The 17,803-nt window shown below is 41.8% G+C and overlaps 1 protein-coding gene across 2 annotated transcripts in view; it reads right to left on the bottom strand.

Moving 5' to 3' along the window:
• Window positions 1-17,803, bottom strand: part of LOC128850298 (ceramide transfer protein-like) — a 151,901-nt gene that overhangs the window by 14,446 nt on the left and 119,652 nt on the right. For both annotated transcript variants that reach the window (XM_054053325.1, XM_054053326.1), the window contains exons 5-10: window positions 17,236-17,374; window positions 12,725-12,808; window positions 8,674-8,831; window positions 3,480-3,572; window positions 1,970-2,056; window positions 31-123 (exon numbers count right to left, since the gene is read on the bottom strand). In XM_054053325.1, the coding sequence (XP_053909300.1) occupies window positions 31-123; window positions 1,970-2,056; window positions 3,480-3,572; window positions 8,674-8,831; window positions 12,725-12,808; window positions 17,236-17,374 (654 nt within the window). The remainder of the gene's footprint in view (window positions 1-30; window positions 124-1,969; window positions 2,057-3,479; window positions 3,573-8,673; window positions 8,832-12,724; window positions 12,809-17,235; window positions 17,375-17,803) is intronic.

The following is a 17,803-nucleotide window of genomic DNA, read 5'->3' as shown; positions in this document are numbered from 1 at the left end:
GGAAGATCATGATCATGAGAAATATCTTACCTTTTGGATGAATCTATGAGTCCCCACAGCAGAATATGCATCTCCAGAATGTAAGGATGCTGGCCAGTGTAATCTGACCTTTTCACTTTGAGACTGCAACAAAATAGGTTTAATTATTGGTAGTCAGCTGCTACTTGAGTGGACTATGAAATGGAGCAAGGCATCCTCAATCTATATAGTGGCTCCAACAACTAATGCTATCCATGACAGACATGAAGTTGTCATTCTCACAAAGTGAATGGGCCAGGAGATTGAATTACTGATTCATCTATACTTCAAGTTGTATTTCCAGGTTAAGTAAAATAGATTGGCAGCATTAAGGATGTTGCATCCATGTAGTAGTACAACACTCACTCAAAACTTTTATTCTCTGCTAAGAGACTCCAACACAGATAAACTCTGTTGGGTACTATATGTCCACTAGAAAGTCTTATAATTCTTAACCAAGTCATTGTATTCACCGTATTCATAAGCCTCAACACTTTTAAGACAAAGGAGTCACCACTTTGTTATTCCCTCTCATTTTATGCACTATTATATGTTTTCATTTTTTATATATTTCATCACATGCATATTATCCCTTTTTGATCCTTGTCACTGAAATGTATTCAAGAAATGAGTTAGAGAAATAGCAAACCCTACACAATTTCTTAATAATAACAAACACCAACAGAACTGCCTTTCCTATTTCACATACTGCTACAGTCAAAAAAAACTTCAGAACAATAATTAGGTTTTGAAAAATAGCTGCAGCATTTGATATTCTTATTTGTATTAGTTACATGTAAAGATAGGTTTTATTCAGGACTAATACACTTATTTAGGAATTAGAAACCAAAGACATTCAATTAGCTTAACAGTTATACCATCCTTTTCTATGCAAGCTGTGAAGTCACTTTCTCAAAATTAATGTTAAGTAATGATATTTAACTGTACAAATATTAAGTAGTGAATTGCACTTATAAGTACCAGTATAAAATATCTAGTGCTTCAGGATATGCACTCCAGGACTAACTCACAGAAATCTTCACAGAATCACAGAATGTCCTGAGTTGGAAGGGACCCACAAGGACCATCGAGTCCACCTCCTGTCCCTGCACAGGACAACCCCAACAGTCACACTGTGGGGCTGAGGGCATTGGCCAAACACTTCTGCAATATAGTCAGGCTTGGCACCGTGACTGCTTCCCTGGGGAGATGTTCCGGTGCTCCACCACCCTCTGGGTGAAGAACCTTCTCCTAATGTCCAACCTAACCCTCCCCTGGAACTTCTTCCTGCCATTCCCTCGGGTCCTGACATTGGCTGCCAGAGAGAAGAGATCAGCTCCTCCTCCTTCCCTTGTGAGGAAGCAGTAAACTGTGGTGAGGTCTCCCCTCAGTCTCCTCTTCTCCAGGCTGAACAGACCAAGTGACTTCAGCTGCTCCTCATACGGCTTCCCCTCTAAGCCCTTCACCAACTCCATATCCTCCTCTGGACACTCTCCAGTAGCTTTAGATCCTTTTTGCACTGCAGTGCCCAAAACCGTGCCCAGCACTCGCAGTGGGCCCTCACCAGTGGGGAGCAGAGCAGGACAATCCCTTCTCTCGCCCAGATGGCGATGCCGTGCTGGATGCACCCCAGGACACGGTTGCCCTCTTGGCTGCCAGGGCACTGCTGGCTTGTGTTCAACTTGCCGTTGACCAGAACCCCCAGATCCGTTTGATGCAGGGCTGCTCTCCAGTCTCTCACTCCCCAGTCTCTATGGACATCCAAGGTTGCCGTGTCCCAGGGGCAAAACCTGGCACTTGCCCTTGTTAATCTCCATGCGGTTGGCAATTGCCCAGCTCTCCAGTTTGTCCAGATCCCTCTGCAGGGCCTCTCTGCCCTCAAGAGTGTCAACAGCTCCCCTGAGTCTTCCATGAAGTGCCCATCATTAACACATTTTTCAAGTAGCAATACCTGTTCTTCCATTTTATCCTGTCTATCGAGAGCAGCTTCAACAGCATCAAAGAATTCTTCTTCGTTAATCAGACTATTAGGACCCTCCTAGAGCATAGGAAACAAAACTAGTTTAAAATTTTGGAGACACGAGAGCTCCACTTAAGTTTAATATTGGATATTTATATATAATGCATATAACTAACAGAATTACATTTCTTCCATAGATCTCAAATATTTTCACCAATATTCTTAGTTTACAATTAATCTGAAAACCCTATTTGTTAAAGGAAGTTATTTCCTTTAACTACAGTTTAGAGGTAGTTCTACAAATAAGTAAAAGACCCCACTGATTAACAGTGTCAATATGCTTTGACATCAGATTTCGGTTTTAATTAACATATATCTTCTCTTAAAAATGTTTAGAGTGTGTCAGTAAAGTAAACATTAATATAATTGTGTAGTTAGACTCCTTCCAAGTATTCCAGTGCCTCAATGTGTTCAAAAGCACAAGACAAGACAAAATCCTGGGGATTGCTATTGAAAATTTGTGGAAAGAACATTTTGACAATAAACAGCAGGTAGAGTTGAGTTAACTATTAAAAACTTATGTCCACTAAGTAAAATGGCAATTTAGGAAAACTAGATTTCCTGCTTTTATTGTATTGCAAAACAAACTGGTTGAGCAAATTTCAAAACACTGTTTTACATCGGGGATATCTGGGAGAAGCAGTTGGGTTCATAACCAGGTAGACAAAGTCCAACTTCCTATCCATATTTTTCTTTTACAGTGCCTCAGTCACAACGGAGAACCTAAGCTGAAGTATGTTTTAAACAACCCAACATATTACTACTATTTCTCAGACTATGATTTGTAAGTAGAAATCTGCTTGATTAACGTAAATGAAAGAGTTGAGTTCTCAAAAATTATGGAAACTGCATTATAGGTGCATTGGCTACATTATTCTTTAGAAGGTAGTTTAAGAGCCTTAGAATTTGACTAAATAAACAAACTGAGGAGGAAGGTACTAAAACATGCAATTTAACAGATGAAACAGAACCTAAAATCATTGAATTTATCAACACATTTCAAGTGGCAGTGACAAGTTAAAAATAAATTCAAATTAAACTTTAGATTCTAGGACTGCCTCTGCAGTCAGGGTTTTCCTATTTGCATTACATATCTATTCAGCTGACTCATTAAAAAGTAAGAGTACAAAACTTGCATATGAGCAGCAGTATCAAATGTACAAGGAAAATAATTAAAAACTCAGTAGAAATATCTGTAAGCAAAATGCTTTAGACAAAAGCAGAATAAGGAAGCCTGAGGTGAAGACAGACTTCTTTTCTCAAAAAAATATTCATTCCATTTTAGTTTCCAAGAAAAAGAAAAGTGGCATGAACACACTTGCACAGCCAAAGACCTTGATTTACACACGCATGCGCACACACTCTCTCGCTCTCCTTTGGGGAAAAAAACAGTCTTTAAAAGTCTTAGCATTTTTTAAAATTTCAAAAGCACAATTTGCACCTCGTAGTCTGGCCCTCCAAAATGGGACTTTTTCTTAAGTTCTGTCACAGCATTTTCGTATGCTTCTTCAATTCTTCTCCTTTTCTCTGTCTCCTGTAAAATTACATGATTATTTGATGCAGCAAGAATGAATTGGCTGATAATAATCAGTATGCCAATAAATGGAATGACCAGTCCAGAGCTTTCCCCCAAGTAACAATTGCAAAGTTGCTGATTTTCTGATTTTATTTGCATGCATGCATTATATATGTGCCCATCTACATGCATATATAATACAAAGCTTGGGGAGCTAGCTACCTTGAGCATACTTTAAGTCACGTGGAAGAGACAATATCAGCAAGCAAAATATGGTATCTAGTTTAAGCATAGCTATTCATAGTTTGTTGAGGGTCAGACTTGGTATCTGACAGGTCATATAAATGCCTTGATACACATGCTTGGGCAGTGTTAACAAAGGGTCAAAAGTAAGACTAGTAGAAAGCTAACTTGTTGAATGGTTTGAGATACTGGTGAATCACAGTGTGCAAGCTTGTATCTATAATTAGCTGGCATAGGATCCACATTAATGATTTTGTGAACTCCATGCAGATACTGACAACTCAACATCATTCTCTTTAGGCAATTGGACACCACGCACTACTTCTTGCAGATATAATTATTCAGCAACCCAGTCTGAACTTTAACGATTCAGTGGAAAACCGTTAACAACACTGAAAGACTGAGTTTACCAACTGGGAATTTGGTGATAAGGCTTACTCTGGAACACATACTTCCCATGTTCTAAAGAAAAGTTTGAAAAATAAAGCAACAGTTTTGATGCAAAGCAAAGTAGTAGCATATTTTTCTACAGGAAAATTCTTAGGAAAAAAGCAGCACTTAGATGAAGACCAGTATTGCCTTTATCTGTGAATGTAGGCTTCTCCCTTCCTGAAACTATCAGTCACAGGCGATAACTGCTAATACTTATGTTTCACAAAATTTTGCAAGTTTATCTATTTTGAAAGTAACTGGAGAGTCACAAAGATGCATAAAGAATGACTTCAGTGTAAGTCATTAAGAGTACAGAAGTTTTATCAGAAAACTTGAAATGAAAAACAACCTCCTCACCCAAAAAAAGAGTTCTCCCCCCAGTGCCCACACTTTCTGTACTTCAGTCTGCAAATTAGTGGTAATTTATGTGTCGATAAACAGCTCTCCAAATCTGCCAGCTTCTCTTGGCAACAACATTATATAAGGCAGAAATTGGGAAATTGTTTGATTGCACAGCAGAAAAATTACTGGTGTGTTAAAACTCTGCAAAATTCAATGAGACATTTAAGTTACAATTGTAAAAGGTAAACAAAATAAGCTACTCAAACACGTTAATCTTAAAGTAACATTCAGAAGATAAGTTTGCACATTAATACCAATTATTAAGACCAAAGGAAACAAGAACAGAAAAATGTTGCAGCAGACAACAAAAAAAGCATTATCACAAGGATTTTGTTGCAAATTAAACAATGGACCAAATACTAGAGATTAAATCCGTTCCCTGTTTATGCATTGTCTTTATAAACAGTGTGTTTTAAAAATACATTCAAGAGGCTTATACTGAAAAATGTACTGCACTGGAAAAATAAGAAGTCAAGCTCAAGATCTTAACAGCTAAGAATAAAATGTCAAAAGCAAAGCTGTAACTACAATTACCTTTAGATAAAATTACATGCTTTTGCATTAATTTTAGTCTGGCCATCTGACTGTTTTGGTAACAGTAAGAAAACTAAATATAGAATTCTAAAATTACAGTCACTAAGTCCATTATTTTAGCAGTCTCCTTCAAAATTAAAAGCTGTTTTTACAATGATTTCTTGTTTTCAAAGGTTTAAAAATAAAGTTTCCAACCTTCAGAGTGGAACTTAAAAACCTTTCATTTATTTAAAAAACAGGGTTTCTAGAGAAAGATACTTCATAACACTGTACTCAAATCAAATTGTAGTCAGCTCTGGATTCAACAAGTTCTGATGAACTTGAGCTTTTTAATATTAGAAATATTTTAGGACAGCTATAATTTTGAAATATATTTGCTTCAAGTTCAGCAGACAGAACTCTCACACATCTTTAGGCTAAACTGGCCCTCTACAAGATGAAGGCTGTACAGTTTTGTGAAGTAGCAGGACTCTCACTAATCACATTTGTGTTTGGTTCTGAAGCTAGTGGAGTGAGGAGGCTGGATAGGGAAGGAGGGCAAGCTGGATTACAATGGTACTTAACACTACTTGTAAGACTCATTGCTTTTAGACACTGACAGAGATCCTGTTCTTCCTGTGACAAACCCGCATGGCACAGAGCCTCTGGAGTGAATCTGCTAATATACAAAGGACAAACTTGATGCTGCACCTTTCAATTCTTCTAGCTAGTCTTTTACAGACACTGGACAGACTTACAAGAGCTTTAGAACACTTGCAAACACAAACGGCTGCCCAATTTCATATAATTTTCCCTTCTAATCTCTTAGAGAATATATTCTGAACTTTAGCATCTCCCAATATTTACTTCCTTTTCAGAGTAGCATAAGTATCTATCCAGAAAACCAAGAGTATAGAGATCAACATCATTCTCCTCCTGCATCTATTTATCAGATGATAGAGCAATGTTTTTTCGTTCAAGTCCATAGTCATAGAAGACACTTGTACAGAGTCATGTTTAGCAATTAAAACAAGGTAAAAAAAACCAAACAGAAGACCTACAACTGAAGCGGAATAAAGAGCATTAGCAAAGGTCTGAATACAGTAGACTGTCATCTTCTTGTGTACTGTGTAGGTGTCAAGGTGTTGGCTGTGGAGGTCTCCATGGAGGACTCCCACTGCAGCAGATATTTCCTCGAATACTGCAGACTGTCACAGTTCAGCCCCAGCCCAGTCAAGTTTGGCAGCTAAAACCAAGCAGTTGGGCTCCCAGTTCCCTTCTTCCCTACCCCCAGGGAAAGGAAAATGAGAGGAAAAAAGACTTGTGGGTTGGAAACTAAAACTAAACAAGCTTTTTTTAAATAATAATAATAATAATAATAATAATAATAATAATAATCCCTCAATTTTATCCCGAGTATGAAGTTTATGGGATGGAATCCTCTGTTCATCGGGTTGGAGTCACCTCTCCTGTCTGCCCCTCCCTGCAGGTGCCACCCTTTTCCACCCCGTTGGCCTTCTGGGCATTGTGGGCTCATGTCAAGCTTCTCATCAAACAGCACCCCAAGTCCTTCTCTGCAGGGCTGCTCTCAGTCACATCATCCCCCAGCCTGTACTGAAATTGGGGATTGCGCCGACCCAGGTGTAGGACCTTGCACTTGGCCTGGTTGAACCTCATGAGGTTCTCAGAAGCCCACTTCTCCAGCTTGCCCAGGTCCCTCTGGATGACATCCCGTCCTTCCGGTGTGGCAACTGCACCACTCAGCTTGGTGTCATCTGCAGACTTGCTGAGGGTGCACTCGATCTCACTGTCTATGTCACTGAAGAAGATATTAAACAGCACTGGTCCCAGTATGGACCCCTGAGGGACACCACTTGTCACAGATCTCCATCTGGACTTTGAGCCATTGAACACTATTCTCTGAATACAACTATTCAACCAGTTTCTTATCCACTGAACTGTCCACTCATCAAATCCATATCTCTCCGATTCAGAGAGAAGGATGTTGTGGGGGACCATGTCAAAAGCTTTACAGAAGTCCAGACAGATCACGTCCGTTGGTTTTCCCATGCCCACTGCTGTGGTCATCCCATCATAGAAAGCCACTAGGATGGTCATACAGGACTTGCCCCTGGTGAAGCTGTGCTGCCTGTCTCTAATCACTTCCCTGTCCTGCATGTGCTTTAGCATGTCTTCTAGGAGGATCTGTTCCATGATCTTCCCAGGCACAGAGGTGAGGCTGACCGGTCAGTAGTTCCCAGGGTCATCTTTTCTACCCTTTTGATGAATGGGCACAATGTTACCCTTCTTCCAGTCACCAGGGACTTCTCCTGACTGCCATGACTTTTCAAATACCATGCAGAGTGGCTTGGCCACCACATCGGCCAATTCCCTCTGGACTCTGGGATGCATCTCGCCAGGTCCCACAGACTTATGTATGTTCAGGTTCCTCAGGTGGTCACGAACCTGATCTTCCCTTACAGTGGGAGGGGCTTTGCTCCCCACTCCCTGCCTTGTGTTCCATCCACTCAAAAGTTGTGGGAAGACAAAACGTTCTTGAGTCCCTCAGCCTTCTCCTCGTCTGCTGATATGAGGTCCCCACTTTCATCCATCAATTGGGGTACATTCTCTTTAACCTTCCTTTTCTGGCTCATGTACCTGTAGAAGCCCTTCTTGTTAGCATTTACTTCCCTTGCCAAGTTCAGCTCCAGCTGTGCCTTGGCCTTCCTGACGCCACCCCTTCTCAACCGGGCAGCATCCCTGTAGTCTTCCCAGGTTCCCTGTCCCTGCTTGCACTGCCTGTGCAGTTCCCTCTTGCTCTTCAGTTTGACTAGCAGGTCTCCACTCAGCCACGCTGCTCTCTTCCCTTCCCTGCCTGATTTCCTGCATGGGAGGAGAAATGGGGGAACAAAGCTGTTTTAGTGTTTGTCTTTTTGCTTCCCACTAACTGTACCTATTTCAATCAGCAACAAATTGATTTTTCCCGAAGTTGAGACTGTTCTGCCATGACAAGAACTGGTAAGCATCTCCCTGTCTTTTTTTTGACCCATGAACTTTCTCATCCTATTTTTCCCCTGATCTACTGGGATGTCCCTGCCCATGGCAGGGGGGTTGGAACTAGATGATCTTTAAGGTCCCTTCCAACCCAAACTATTCTATGATTCTATGATTTGCACATCATTTTGCAAACATGGATAATTAGGTCTCTTTTGAAGGCTGCAAGCAATACACTTACTATAGAATGCTATCAGGATCTTTACAGATATAAAAATTACAGGAATGCTATCTGAACAAGGGCTGGGAAAAGAAAGAATATGATGAATGCTACTGTATCACCAACATTGAGGATGAGGTTTTAACATTTTATAGGAGAAATAAATAATGAAAGCACCTAAAATTAATAAATGCTGCACATAAAAATAAAAGCAATATCTGGAATAAAAAAGTTAAAACCAGCTAATTTGAAATTTCAGTTTCAAGCTAAAGAAAACATTTTTTTTCAAAAAAAGTGAAATGAAAATGATCTTACCTTATCTAGTCTTTTTTGCCAGCTTTCTTCACGTTTTACCATAAGCTCAACACAATGAGAGAGTGTAGCAAGGATTCCAGCAGTAGTTGCCTTGAAAGTTATAGCTTCTCCTTTAAAGTCTATGCCATTAATTCCTTTGGGTGCCACATGTGGAAACACTAAAACCAAACATGAATCATTCAGTGATTGTTGCCTTTAACTCAAACAAGCATTTTACATGTATGCTTTATATTACAATTGTTTGAAGAAAATAGACTGGCTAGAAAGTTAATTTAAAAATAAAAATTGAAAGCACTAATAATTTTCAGCTATCCATAGGATAAGGAAAGAGATTCAAAAGGAGGAATGCATCCCTTCAGCTTCATATTGCTATACTGTATTTCAAGTCTGCTTGTAATGCTGTACTCTGCAAATAATGTGGGTGGAGGGAACTGGAATACTTTGTAACAATAGCAGTTTGACAGCTTGAAGTAGGCCTAATTAACACAGAGCAACTTTGAATCATATCCGATACAGCACTAAGAAAGGTATGATTGCAAAATTTAATCAAACCCAAAAGGTAACATTTCAAGGTAGCTTTAAGCAGATAACTATAGGTTTAAAAATCTCAACATAAAAAGGTATGATATAAAACTATCATGTGTTGACCTATCCAAGTACTCTGGGATGTTGCAGTTACAACTACTACTTCATGCTCTCAACCAGGCCATCTGTTGCTAAGGCTATTTAAAGGCCTATTTATTTATTTAAAGGGCTATTTTTATCTATCTATTTATTTATTTATTTATAATCAATTAATTAAATTTAATTATTCTTAAACAATTAATTAATAATTAAATTAAATAATAATCTTATTTGATTTTTAATTATTTTATTTACGGCTATTTATTTGCGTGACAAAAAGTTACGTATTCTGTGGTAAACTCATAGGTAGGTTGACAAAATTACAAATCAAGCACTACACACTAATGTTGGTAGGTGTCGGTCTCTTCTCCCAAGTGGCGATAGGAAATGGCCTCAAGTTGTGCCAGGGGAGGTTTAGGTTGGATATGGGGAAATATTACTTCACCAAAAGGGTTGTCAAGCACTGTCAGAGGCTGCCCAGGGAAGGGGTAGACTCCCCATCCCTGGAGGTATTTAAAAGATGGGTAGATGTGGTGCTGAGGGACATGGACTTGGCAGTGTTAGGTTTACAGTTGGACTCAATGATCTTAAAGGTCTTTTCCAACATAAATGATTCTATAATTCTCAGCTAAAGTTAAAAAGATTGTCCCAGTCTTTCCAGGACTGGATGAAGACTTCAAGAAGGGAACCTGAAAGTTGAGAAACCAAAGAATCTTAACAGTTGCTCTGAGGCAAAGCTTCAAAAAGGGTGCCATTTATGATATTTTTTGCCTTATCAGTTAGCCTCAAAACACAGGCATGGGTGTCTCAGCCTGAGACACCTACTTCTCCCACTGCATTACTCATGATTCCACTTCAGGGCACAGAGTCTAATTTTTAATTTCTAATCAAGCTTTGCAGCGCTCAGCTACTAAACCTTTAATGAATCTATCACTTAGAAATCAAACAGAGGCATAGAAAACTAAAATGAAGATAAAGCTTTTAACAGAAATAAATGATGGAAAGTAAATTTAATGGAGTCAGAATTCATAAGAACTGGTATTAGAAGTTTTTGCAGAAAGCAAAGGATCACAGAAATTATTTTCTGTAGTGAGTGAGTTTATATACAGGTACCGATAATACATCGCAATTTTTTAGCACATAAGTTCCTGAAGACTTGTTAAACAGAACTTTTTACAAGAGGAATGTGGATATTACTTCAAATTCCTGTTGAAGATGCCATGAAAAAGAATGAAGTCACATTGCATTCAAATGTTCTAAAATGACCAGATGTACTAAAGATGCAAACTTTCCTAATGACATTTCACATATTGAATGTGTATATATAGCAGATATACCAGAAGAATGTAAATATGAAGAAATGTTCTGAAGTTTGTTCTGACTTAACAGTCCTTAAAAATGTAGACTTTTATATATAAAATAGGATTAGTGGAACTGTAGACTTGCTTACAGGTAAGTGTTGCAAGCATGCTTATCTTTGCTGATAAAAAGCAAGAAAGATTTATTCAGACCTTCAGAGTTCACTGCTTAACTTCAGAAATCAGCACTACAATTAATCCGTAGCAGAGCAAGAACTTTATATAATTTATATATATTATACTTTATATAAATTATATATATTTATTATATAATAAATATATATAATTTATATTAAAAAATCTACTCTCATGATTAATTCTCTGGAAGAATAATGAAAGCTCCTTCCATTTCCTTTCCTTGTAACAGTTTTGGCAATAATCTAGAAAGAGAAATTAAACACAACAAGGAAACATGCAATGTAGGGGGAACTAGAGAGTTAAAAAGAAATCAGAAAACCATGGTTTCATTACAGAATCATAGAATGGGGGACAACGTGACTGAGAGCAGCCCTGCAGAGAAGGGCTTGGGGGTGCTGGTCGATGAGAAGCTCGACGTGAACTGGCAATGTGTGCTCGCAGACCAGAAGGCCAACGGTGTCCTGGGCTGCATCCAAAGAAGCGTGGCCAGCAAGGTGAGGGAGGGGATTCTGCCTCTCTGCTCCACTCTGCTGAGACCTCTCTTGGAGTCCTGTGTCCAGCTCTGGAATCCTCAACATAAGAAGGATATGGAACTGTTGGAATGGGTCCATAGGAAGCTATGAAGCTGGTCAGAGGAATGGAGCACCTCCCATACGAGGACAGGCTGAGAGAGCTGGGGCTGTTCAGCCTGGAGAGGAGAAGGCTCTGAGGAGATCTTATAGCAACCTTCCAGTACCTGAAGGGGGTGTACAAGAAAGCTGGGGAGGGACTTTTTCCAAGGGCATGGAGTGATAGGATGAGGGATAACGGCTTTAAACTGGAGAGGGGAAGATTTAGACTAGACATTAAGAGGAAATTCTTCATGATGAGGGTGGTGAGGCCCTGGCCCATGTTGCCCAGGGACACTGTGGCTGCCCCCTGCCTTGAGCAGCCTGGTCCAGTGGGAGGTGTCCCTGCTCATGGCAGGGTTTAGGAACTGGATGGGCTTTGCAGTCCCTTCCAACCCAAACCAGTCTATGACCAAAAAGGCTTATTTTGCCCATATATTTTCCAGGTTCTTGAAGAAAGTGTCTATAGTCTTAAAAATGCTTTTGGTAAGTAATTCTTTTGGAGATTCCATCAAATTTGAAACTGGATTGCTTCAAAGTTTTGTGAACCAAAGTCTAACAAATACTCAATTGTCAGCAACTACAGAATGTAAATACTGAAATAATTTAAGTCAGGAAAAAAGAGAAAGTATAAGAAAGCAAACAGATTTTAAATGCATACACACCTTCTGGCAGGCCAGAAGTATCAGATTTCTAAACCAGCAAGACTTGTGTGAGTTCTTCCCATGTACTGCATGGATGCAGTGAGTACAATGACTATAACCAGATCATTTAAGAATAAAAATCAAAATTCTGTTCATCATAACACTGGAAAATGCAGTTTTAAAAAGGTGCTAAAATTATAATGAGTGACAATCAGTAACAATGTTGACTTAACCATTATGAAGCCATAGAACTTAGAAAAACCATAATGGGGCATATCTAAGTGGAAAAGCATTGTGCTCCAGCATACTGCTAAAGCAGATAGCACTTGCAAGAAAAACTGCAATTGCCTGTTACAGATCTCAGTTCCCAATACCCGAATGATGCAGCTGTTTCAACATAATTTTGTAGTGGAAATGGCTTTGGACACAGAATAGGAAATTGCAGTTTGACGAGCTTGCATTAATACTTCTGTGAATTATGAATAACTCAGATTATCATTCCTTAGCTACTTCTCATAATTATCTTAGCACAAATAAGAACTTCCTGTCACATAAATTCAAATGTTCTTGCCAACTATTCCTGTAATTTTCTTCTTAGAAAAGAGCATAAATACCCATTTTGTATCAGGCGTATCATACCATTCATATGCATTTTCAGTGAAAAAGTTGACATACTTACATTTTTCCTTACTGCAGTTACTGTTATGTAAAAAATCCCCATCAGAACGTGTTGTAGGGAAATCATCTTCATCATCTTCTACCACTAAATTTGAGAGAGAGTGAGTGTTATGGGAGTGAGAAAGCTTTCCCAATTATTTAGAGTGCAAAACCAAATTAGGAGCATCTTCATGGCTAAGCAGCATTTAAGATTTTTTCCTATAACAATAGACATGACCCATAAACCCTGCTTTATTTTGGCCCAAGACCACTATTAAACTTACTGTCAGAAACCATCAGGAGACTAACATTTGCTCAGTGTTGAAATTTAGCACTTGCTTTGATGAACTGGGAAATTACTGGGGAATCATGGTGGCCACTCGGCAGAACATGAAGGCCTCTCTGAGCTCTGCATTGGCCATGACTGATGCAGCCTCCCAGACAGAGCCCCAGTGCATGCACGCTGCCACCCAGATGCCAGGCTGCAGGGCGCGCCCCCCTCTTGCACTGGTATTGGACACCAGTGGGGAATTCACCTGTGGGAGGTGTGCTCGGGTGGAGGAACCCCTCCACTTGGTGACAGAGCTCAGGGAGGAGGTGAGCAGGCTGAGGACCATCAGGGAGTGTGGGAGGGAGATTGACCACTGGAGCAACACCCTATGCTCCCTGTCTCAGACCCAACAGGCAGGCGTGCCTCATGTGACAGAGGACGCCCCATCCTCTCTCCATCCAGCTGAACAGAGAAATGTAGGAGATGGAGGGGAATGGCAGCAGGTTCCTGCCTGGCGCACAGCCGTGTCTGCCCTGTGACAACCTCAGCCTCCCAGGTTCCCTTGCACAATAGATATGAAGTGGAACCCAACCTTAATGTGGATGATGGGTCTCACAGCCTCAAACCATTCCCTAGGTTAAGACACCCTAAGCCCTCCATCAAAACGGCCTCTGTAACGAAGAAAAGACTGGTCATTGCCACAGGAGACTCTCTTCTGAAGGGAACGGAAGGCCCGATCTGCAGACGGGACCCATTTCATAGGGAAGTCTGCTGCCTACCTGGGGCCTCAGTTAGAGATGTGCAAAGAAAGCTTCCAACTCTGGTCAGGCCCACGGATTATCATCCACTGTTGAGTTTCCAAGTAGGCAGCAATGAAACCCCAACAGGAAACCTGAGGGCAATTAAGAGGGACTGCAGGGCCTTGGGACGAATCCTGAAGGTATCGGGGACACAGGTAGTGTTTTCCCCTGCCATTCCTATTCCAGGGAATGATGAGGGAAGGAGTAGGAAGAGCCAGGAAATAAATACCTGGCTCTGAACCTGCTGTGAGGAGCAGAACTTTGGGTTCTTTGACCGTGCGTTGGCCTGCACAAGAGTGGACCTGCTGGTGAATGATGGGGTACACCTGTCCCCAAGGGGCAAAAGGATACTCACCGAGATGATGGCAGGGCTCATCCACAGAGCTTTAAACTAGGTCTGAAGGGGGAGGGGCACAAAACCAGGCTTGATCGAAAAAAGCCTGGGGATGGCACTCCAGTGTCTGGGGAATGGTGTGCCAGCGAGGCCCTTTGCTCTGACACCTCAGAGGAAGTGGGGGACAGCACTCCAAGTAGCAGCAAAGATGCAAAGGTTATTGATGAGTTAGAAATGACAGTGAGAAGTCACTTAGGAACTGAGACTATTTCCCTCAGGGGTGTGGTGGGATCAACAGCCCGACTGAAGTGCACCTACATCAATGCACTCAGCATGGGCAACAAACAGGAGGAGCTGGGAGCCATTGTATGGCAAGAAAACTATGATATAATCACCATCACGGAAATGCGGTGGGACGACTTGCATAACTGGAGTGCTGCCACGGCTGGTTATAAAATCTTCAGGCAGAATCAACGAGGAAGGAGAGACAATGGGCTAGCCCTCTATGTTAGAGAGTGGTTTGATAGACTGGAGCTCAGTGATGGTGATTGTAGGGTTGAGTGTCTATGGGTAAAAATCAGCGGAGCACCTAACAAGGCAGATCTTGTGGTGGGAGTCTGCTATAGACCACCCAGCTAGGATGAGGAGGCTGATGAGGTATTCTACAAGCAAGTGGGAGAAGTCTCACGAGCACTAGCCCTTGTCCTTGTGGGAGACTTCAACCTACCAGATGTCTGCTGGAAGTACAGTACAGCAGAGAGGAAATGGTCTAGGAGGTTCCTGGAGTGCGTGGAGGACAACTTTGTGACACAATGGGTTAAGCGAGCCGACTAGGGAAGGTGCCCCCCTGGACCTGTTGTTTGTGAGCAGAGAAGGCCTTGTGGGAGATGTGACGGTTGGAGGACGCCTGGGGCACAGCACCCACGAGATGACAGATATTCTCAGTTCTAGGAGAAGTAAGGAGGGGGGTCAGCAGAATGGCCACCTGGGACTTCTGGAGGGCGGACTTTTGGTCTGTTATATTAGACATTCACAAGTCTATGAGGCCAGATGGGATCCACCCAAGCGTATTAAGGGAGCTGGCAGAGGTGCTCACCAAACCCCTTTCCACCATCTACCAGCAGTCCTGGCTGACTGGGGAGGTTCCATTGGACTGGAGGCTGGCAGATATTACTCCCATTTACAAGAAGGGCTGGAGAGAGGATCCAGGAAACTACAGACCTGTCAGCCTGACCTCAGTGCCAGGGAAGGTCATGGACCAGGTCATCTTGAGTGCCATCACACAGCACATACAGGACAACCGGGTGATCAGGCCCACTCAGCGTGGGTTCATGAAAGGCAGGTCCTGCCAAACTAACCTGATCACCTTCTATGACAAGGTGACCTGCTTGATGGGTGAGGGAAAGGCTGTGGATGTAGTGGACCTGGACTTCAGACTTTGACACTGTTTCTCACAGTTTTCTGCTTGAGAAACTGGCAGCCACTGGCCTGGACAGGTGCACCCTCTGCTCAATATCTTTATCAACGACCTGGATGAGGGGATCGAGTACAGCCTTAGCAAGTTTGCGGACGACACTAAACTAGAAGAAAGTGTCGATCTGCTTGAGGGTAGGGAGGCTCTGCAGAGGTATCCGAACAGGCTGGATCCATGGGCTGAGTTTCATCAAGGCCAAGTGCAGAGTCCTTCACTTGGGATTCAAAAACCCATTGGAGCACACCAGGCTTGGGGAAGAGTGGCTGGAAAGCTGCTGGGCAGAGAAGGTCTTGGGTTGACAGTGGCTGAACATGAGCCAGCAGTGGCCCAGGTGGCCAAGAAGGCAAACAGCATCCTGGCCTGTATCAGAAACGGTGTGGCCATCAGGAGCAGGGAAGTGATTGTGCCCCTGGACTCAACACTGGTGAGGCTGCACCTCAAGTCCTGGGTTCAGTTTTGGGTCCCTCACTACAAGAACGATATTGAGGGTCTGGAGTGTCTAAAGAAGAGCAACGTAGCTGGTGAAGGGTCTGGAGAACAAGTCTTACGAGGAGCAGCTGAGGGAACTGGGGTTGTTTAGCCTGGAGAAGAGGAGGCTGAGTGGGGACCTCATCACTGTCTACGACTGCCTGAAAGGAGGTTGAAGAGAGGTGTATGTTGTTCTCTTCTTCCAAGTGACAGGCAATAGGACAAGAGGGAATGGCCTCAAGCTGCGCCAGGGGAGGTTCAGATTGGACATTAGGAACTATTTCTTCACCAAGAGTGTTCTCTGGCACTGGCAGAGGCTGCCCAGGGAGGTGGTTGAGTCACCGTCCCTGGAGGTGTTTAAAAGACAGTTAGATGATGTTCTTGGGGATATGATTTAGTAGTGGACAGGGATGGTCTTGATGATCTCAAAGGTCTTTTCCAACCAAATGATTCTATGATGGTAAGAACCTTATCTCGGTGTTACAACTGGATAAGCAGAGAGCTACAATCGAGCAACTATCTGGTCTTTAATACTAGGAAGTTCTCAAAGAAATAGAATGGTACTTATCTACTATTTTCTCACTAGTAAAAGTTTCAGGCTGCCAGAAAAAATGGGATCAATATAAGTGCCTCAGGAGAGTGCATGAATACAAGAAGCCGTGCTCTGGGATGAGCAATCCAGACATTTGTAGACATGCAGACATACACACCTGAGTCTACTAGGACCTCAAGTGTGCATTCAGTGCTCTAGCTGCAGCCAATACATCTCAGGAGCATTCATTATGGTAGAACTTTTGCCTTTTTAAAAGAATGTATTATTCTTATCAAAACTAATATCCTATTGTTTTTCAAAATAAAGGTAAGAGATACAGCAGTAAACTAACTTGCATTCGTCTTATGGGGTAAATATTGTTCCATAACATCAAATGCTTAAAAGAACATTTCTTTAATAGAATTGACAACTACAGGTTAAGCAGATTTTTATGGGAATCCAACTCCTGAAGTGAAAATAGCTAACACTGTTTATGCAGAAATACCTATGATTGATCCCATTACTAAGGAGTAAGTTTAAGATACTTATTTTATTGATATGGTATCAAATGCTATAGTAACTATTATTTCAACATCTGTTACTGTGTAAAAAGTTAAATTCTATGGAAATAAGCGTTTTTAATTACAGTTTTACCTTTATCCCTCTGGAGTTCATCTTTGGAAACTGCATCTGCACATGCATCAAAGTATTTCTGTAAAGTATCAACTTGTCTACACAAGATGTCTCTAAAGGTTTCCATTTCTGCAAGTTTCTCACATAAGCTATAGCCCTTCTGAAAATACAAGAGAAAAAAGCCTACTCAGGAATAGTTCAATGAGGAAAAAAAAAAAATCCTGCAATTATAAAGAACAAATCCCAGAATCTCAGCATGGTGGGGGTTGGCAGGGCCCTCTGGAGCTCTTCCAATCCAACCCCCCTGCTAAAGCAGGGGCACCTACTGCAGGTTGCACAGGAGTGTGTCCTGGCGGGTTTGAATATCTCCAGAGAAGGAGACTCCACACCCTCTCTGGGCAGCCTGGTCCAGTGCTCTGTCACCCTCACAGTGAAGAAGTTTTTCCTCGCGTTCAGGTGGAACTTCTCATGCTCCAGTTTGTGCCCGGTGCCCCTTGTCCTGTCGCTGGCCACCGTTGAGAAGAGTCTGGCCCCATCCTCTTGGCGCCTACCCTTTAGATATTTATAAGCACTGATAAGGTCCCCTCTC

Source organism: Cuculus canorus, chromosome W, assembly GCF_017976375.1.
Source record: "Cuculus canorus isolate bCucCan1 chromosome W, bCucCan1.pri, whole genome shotgun sequence".
Taxonomy (NCBI): Eukaryota; Metazoa; Chordata; class Aves; order Cuculiformes; family Cuculidae; genus Cuculus; species Cuculus canorus.
This window is presented reverse-complemented; position numbering and strand designations above follow the sequence as displayed.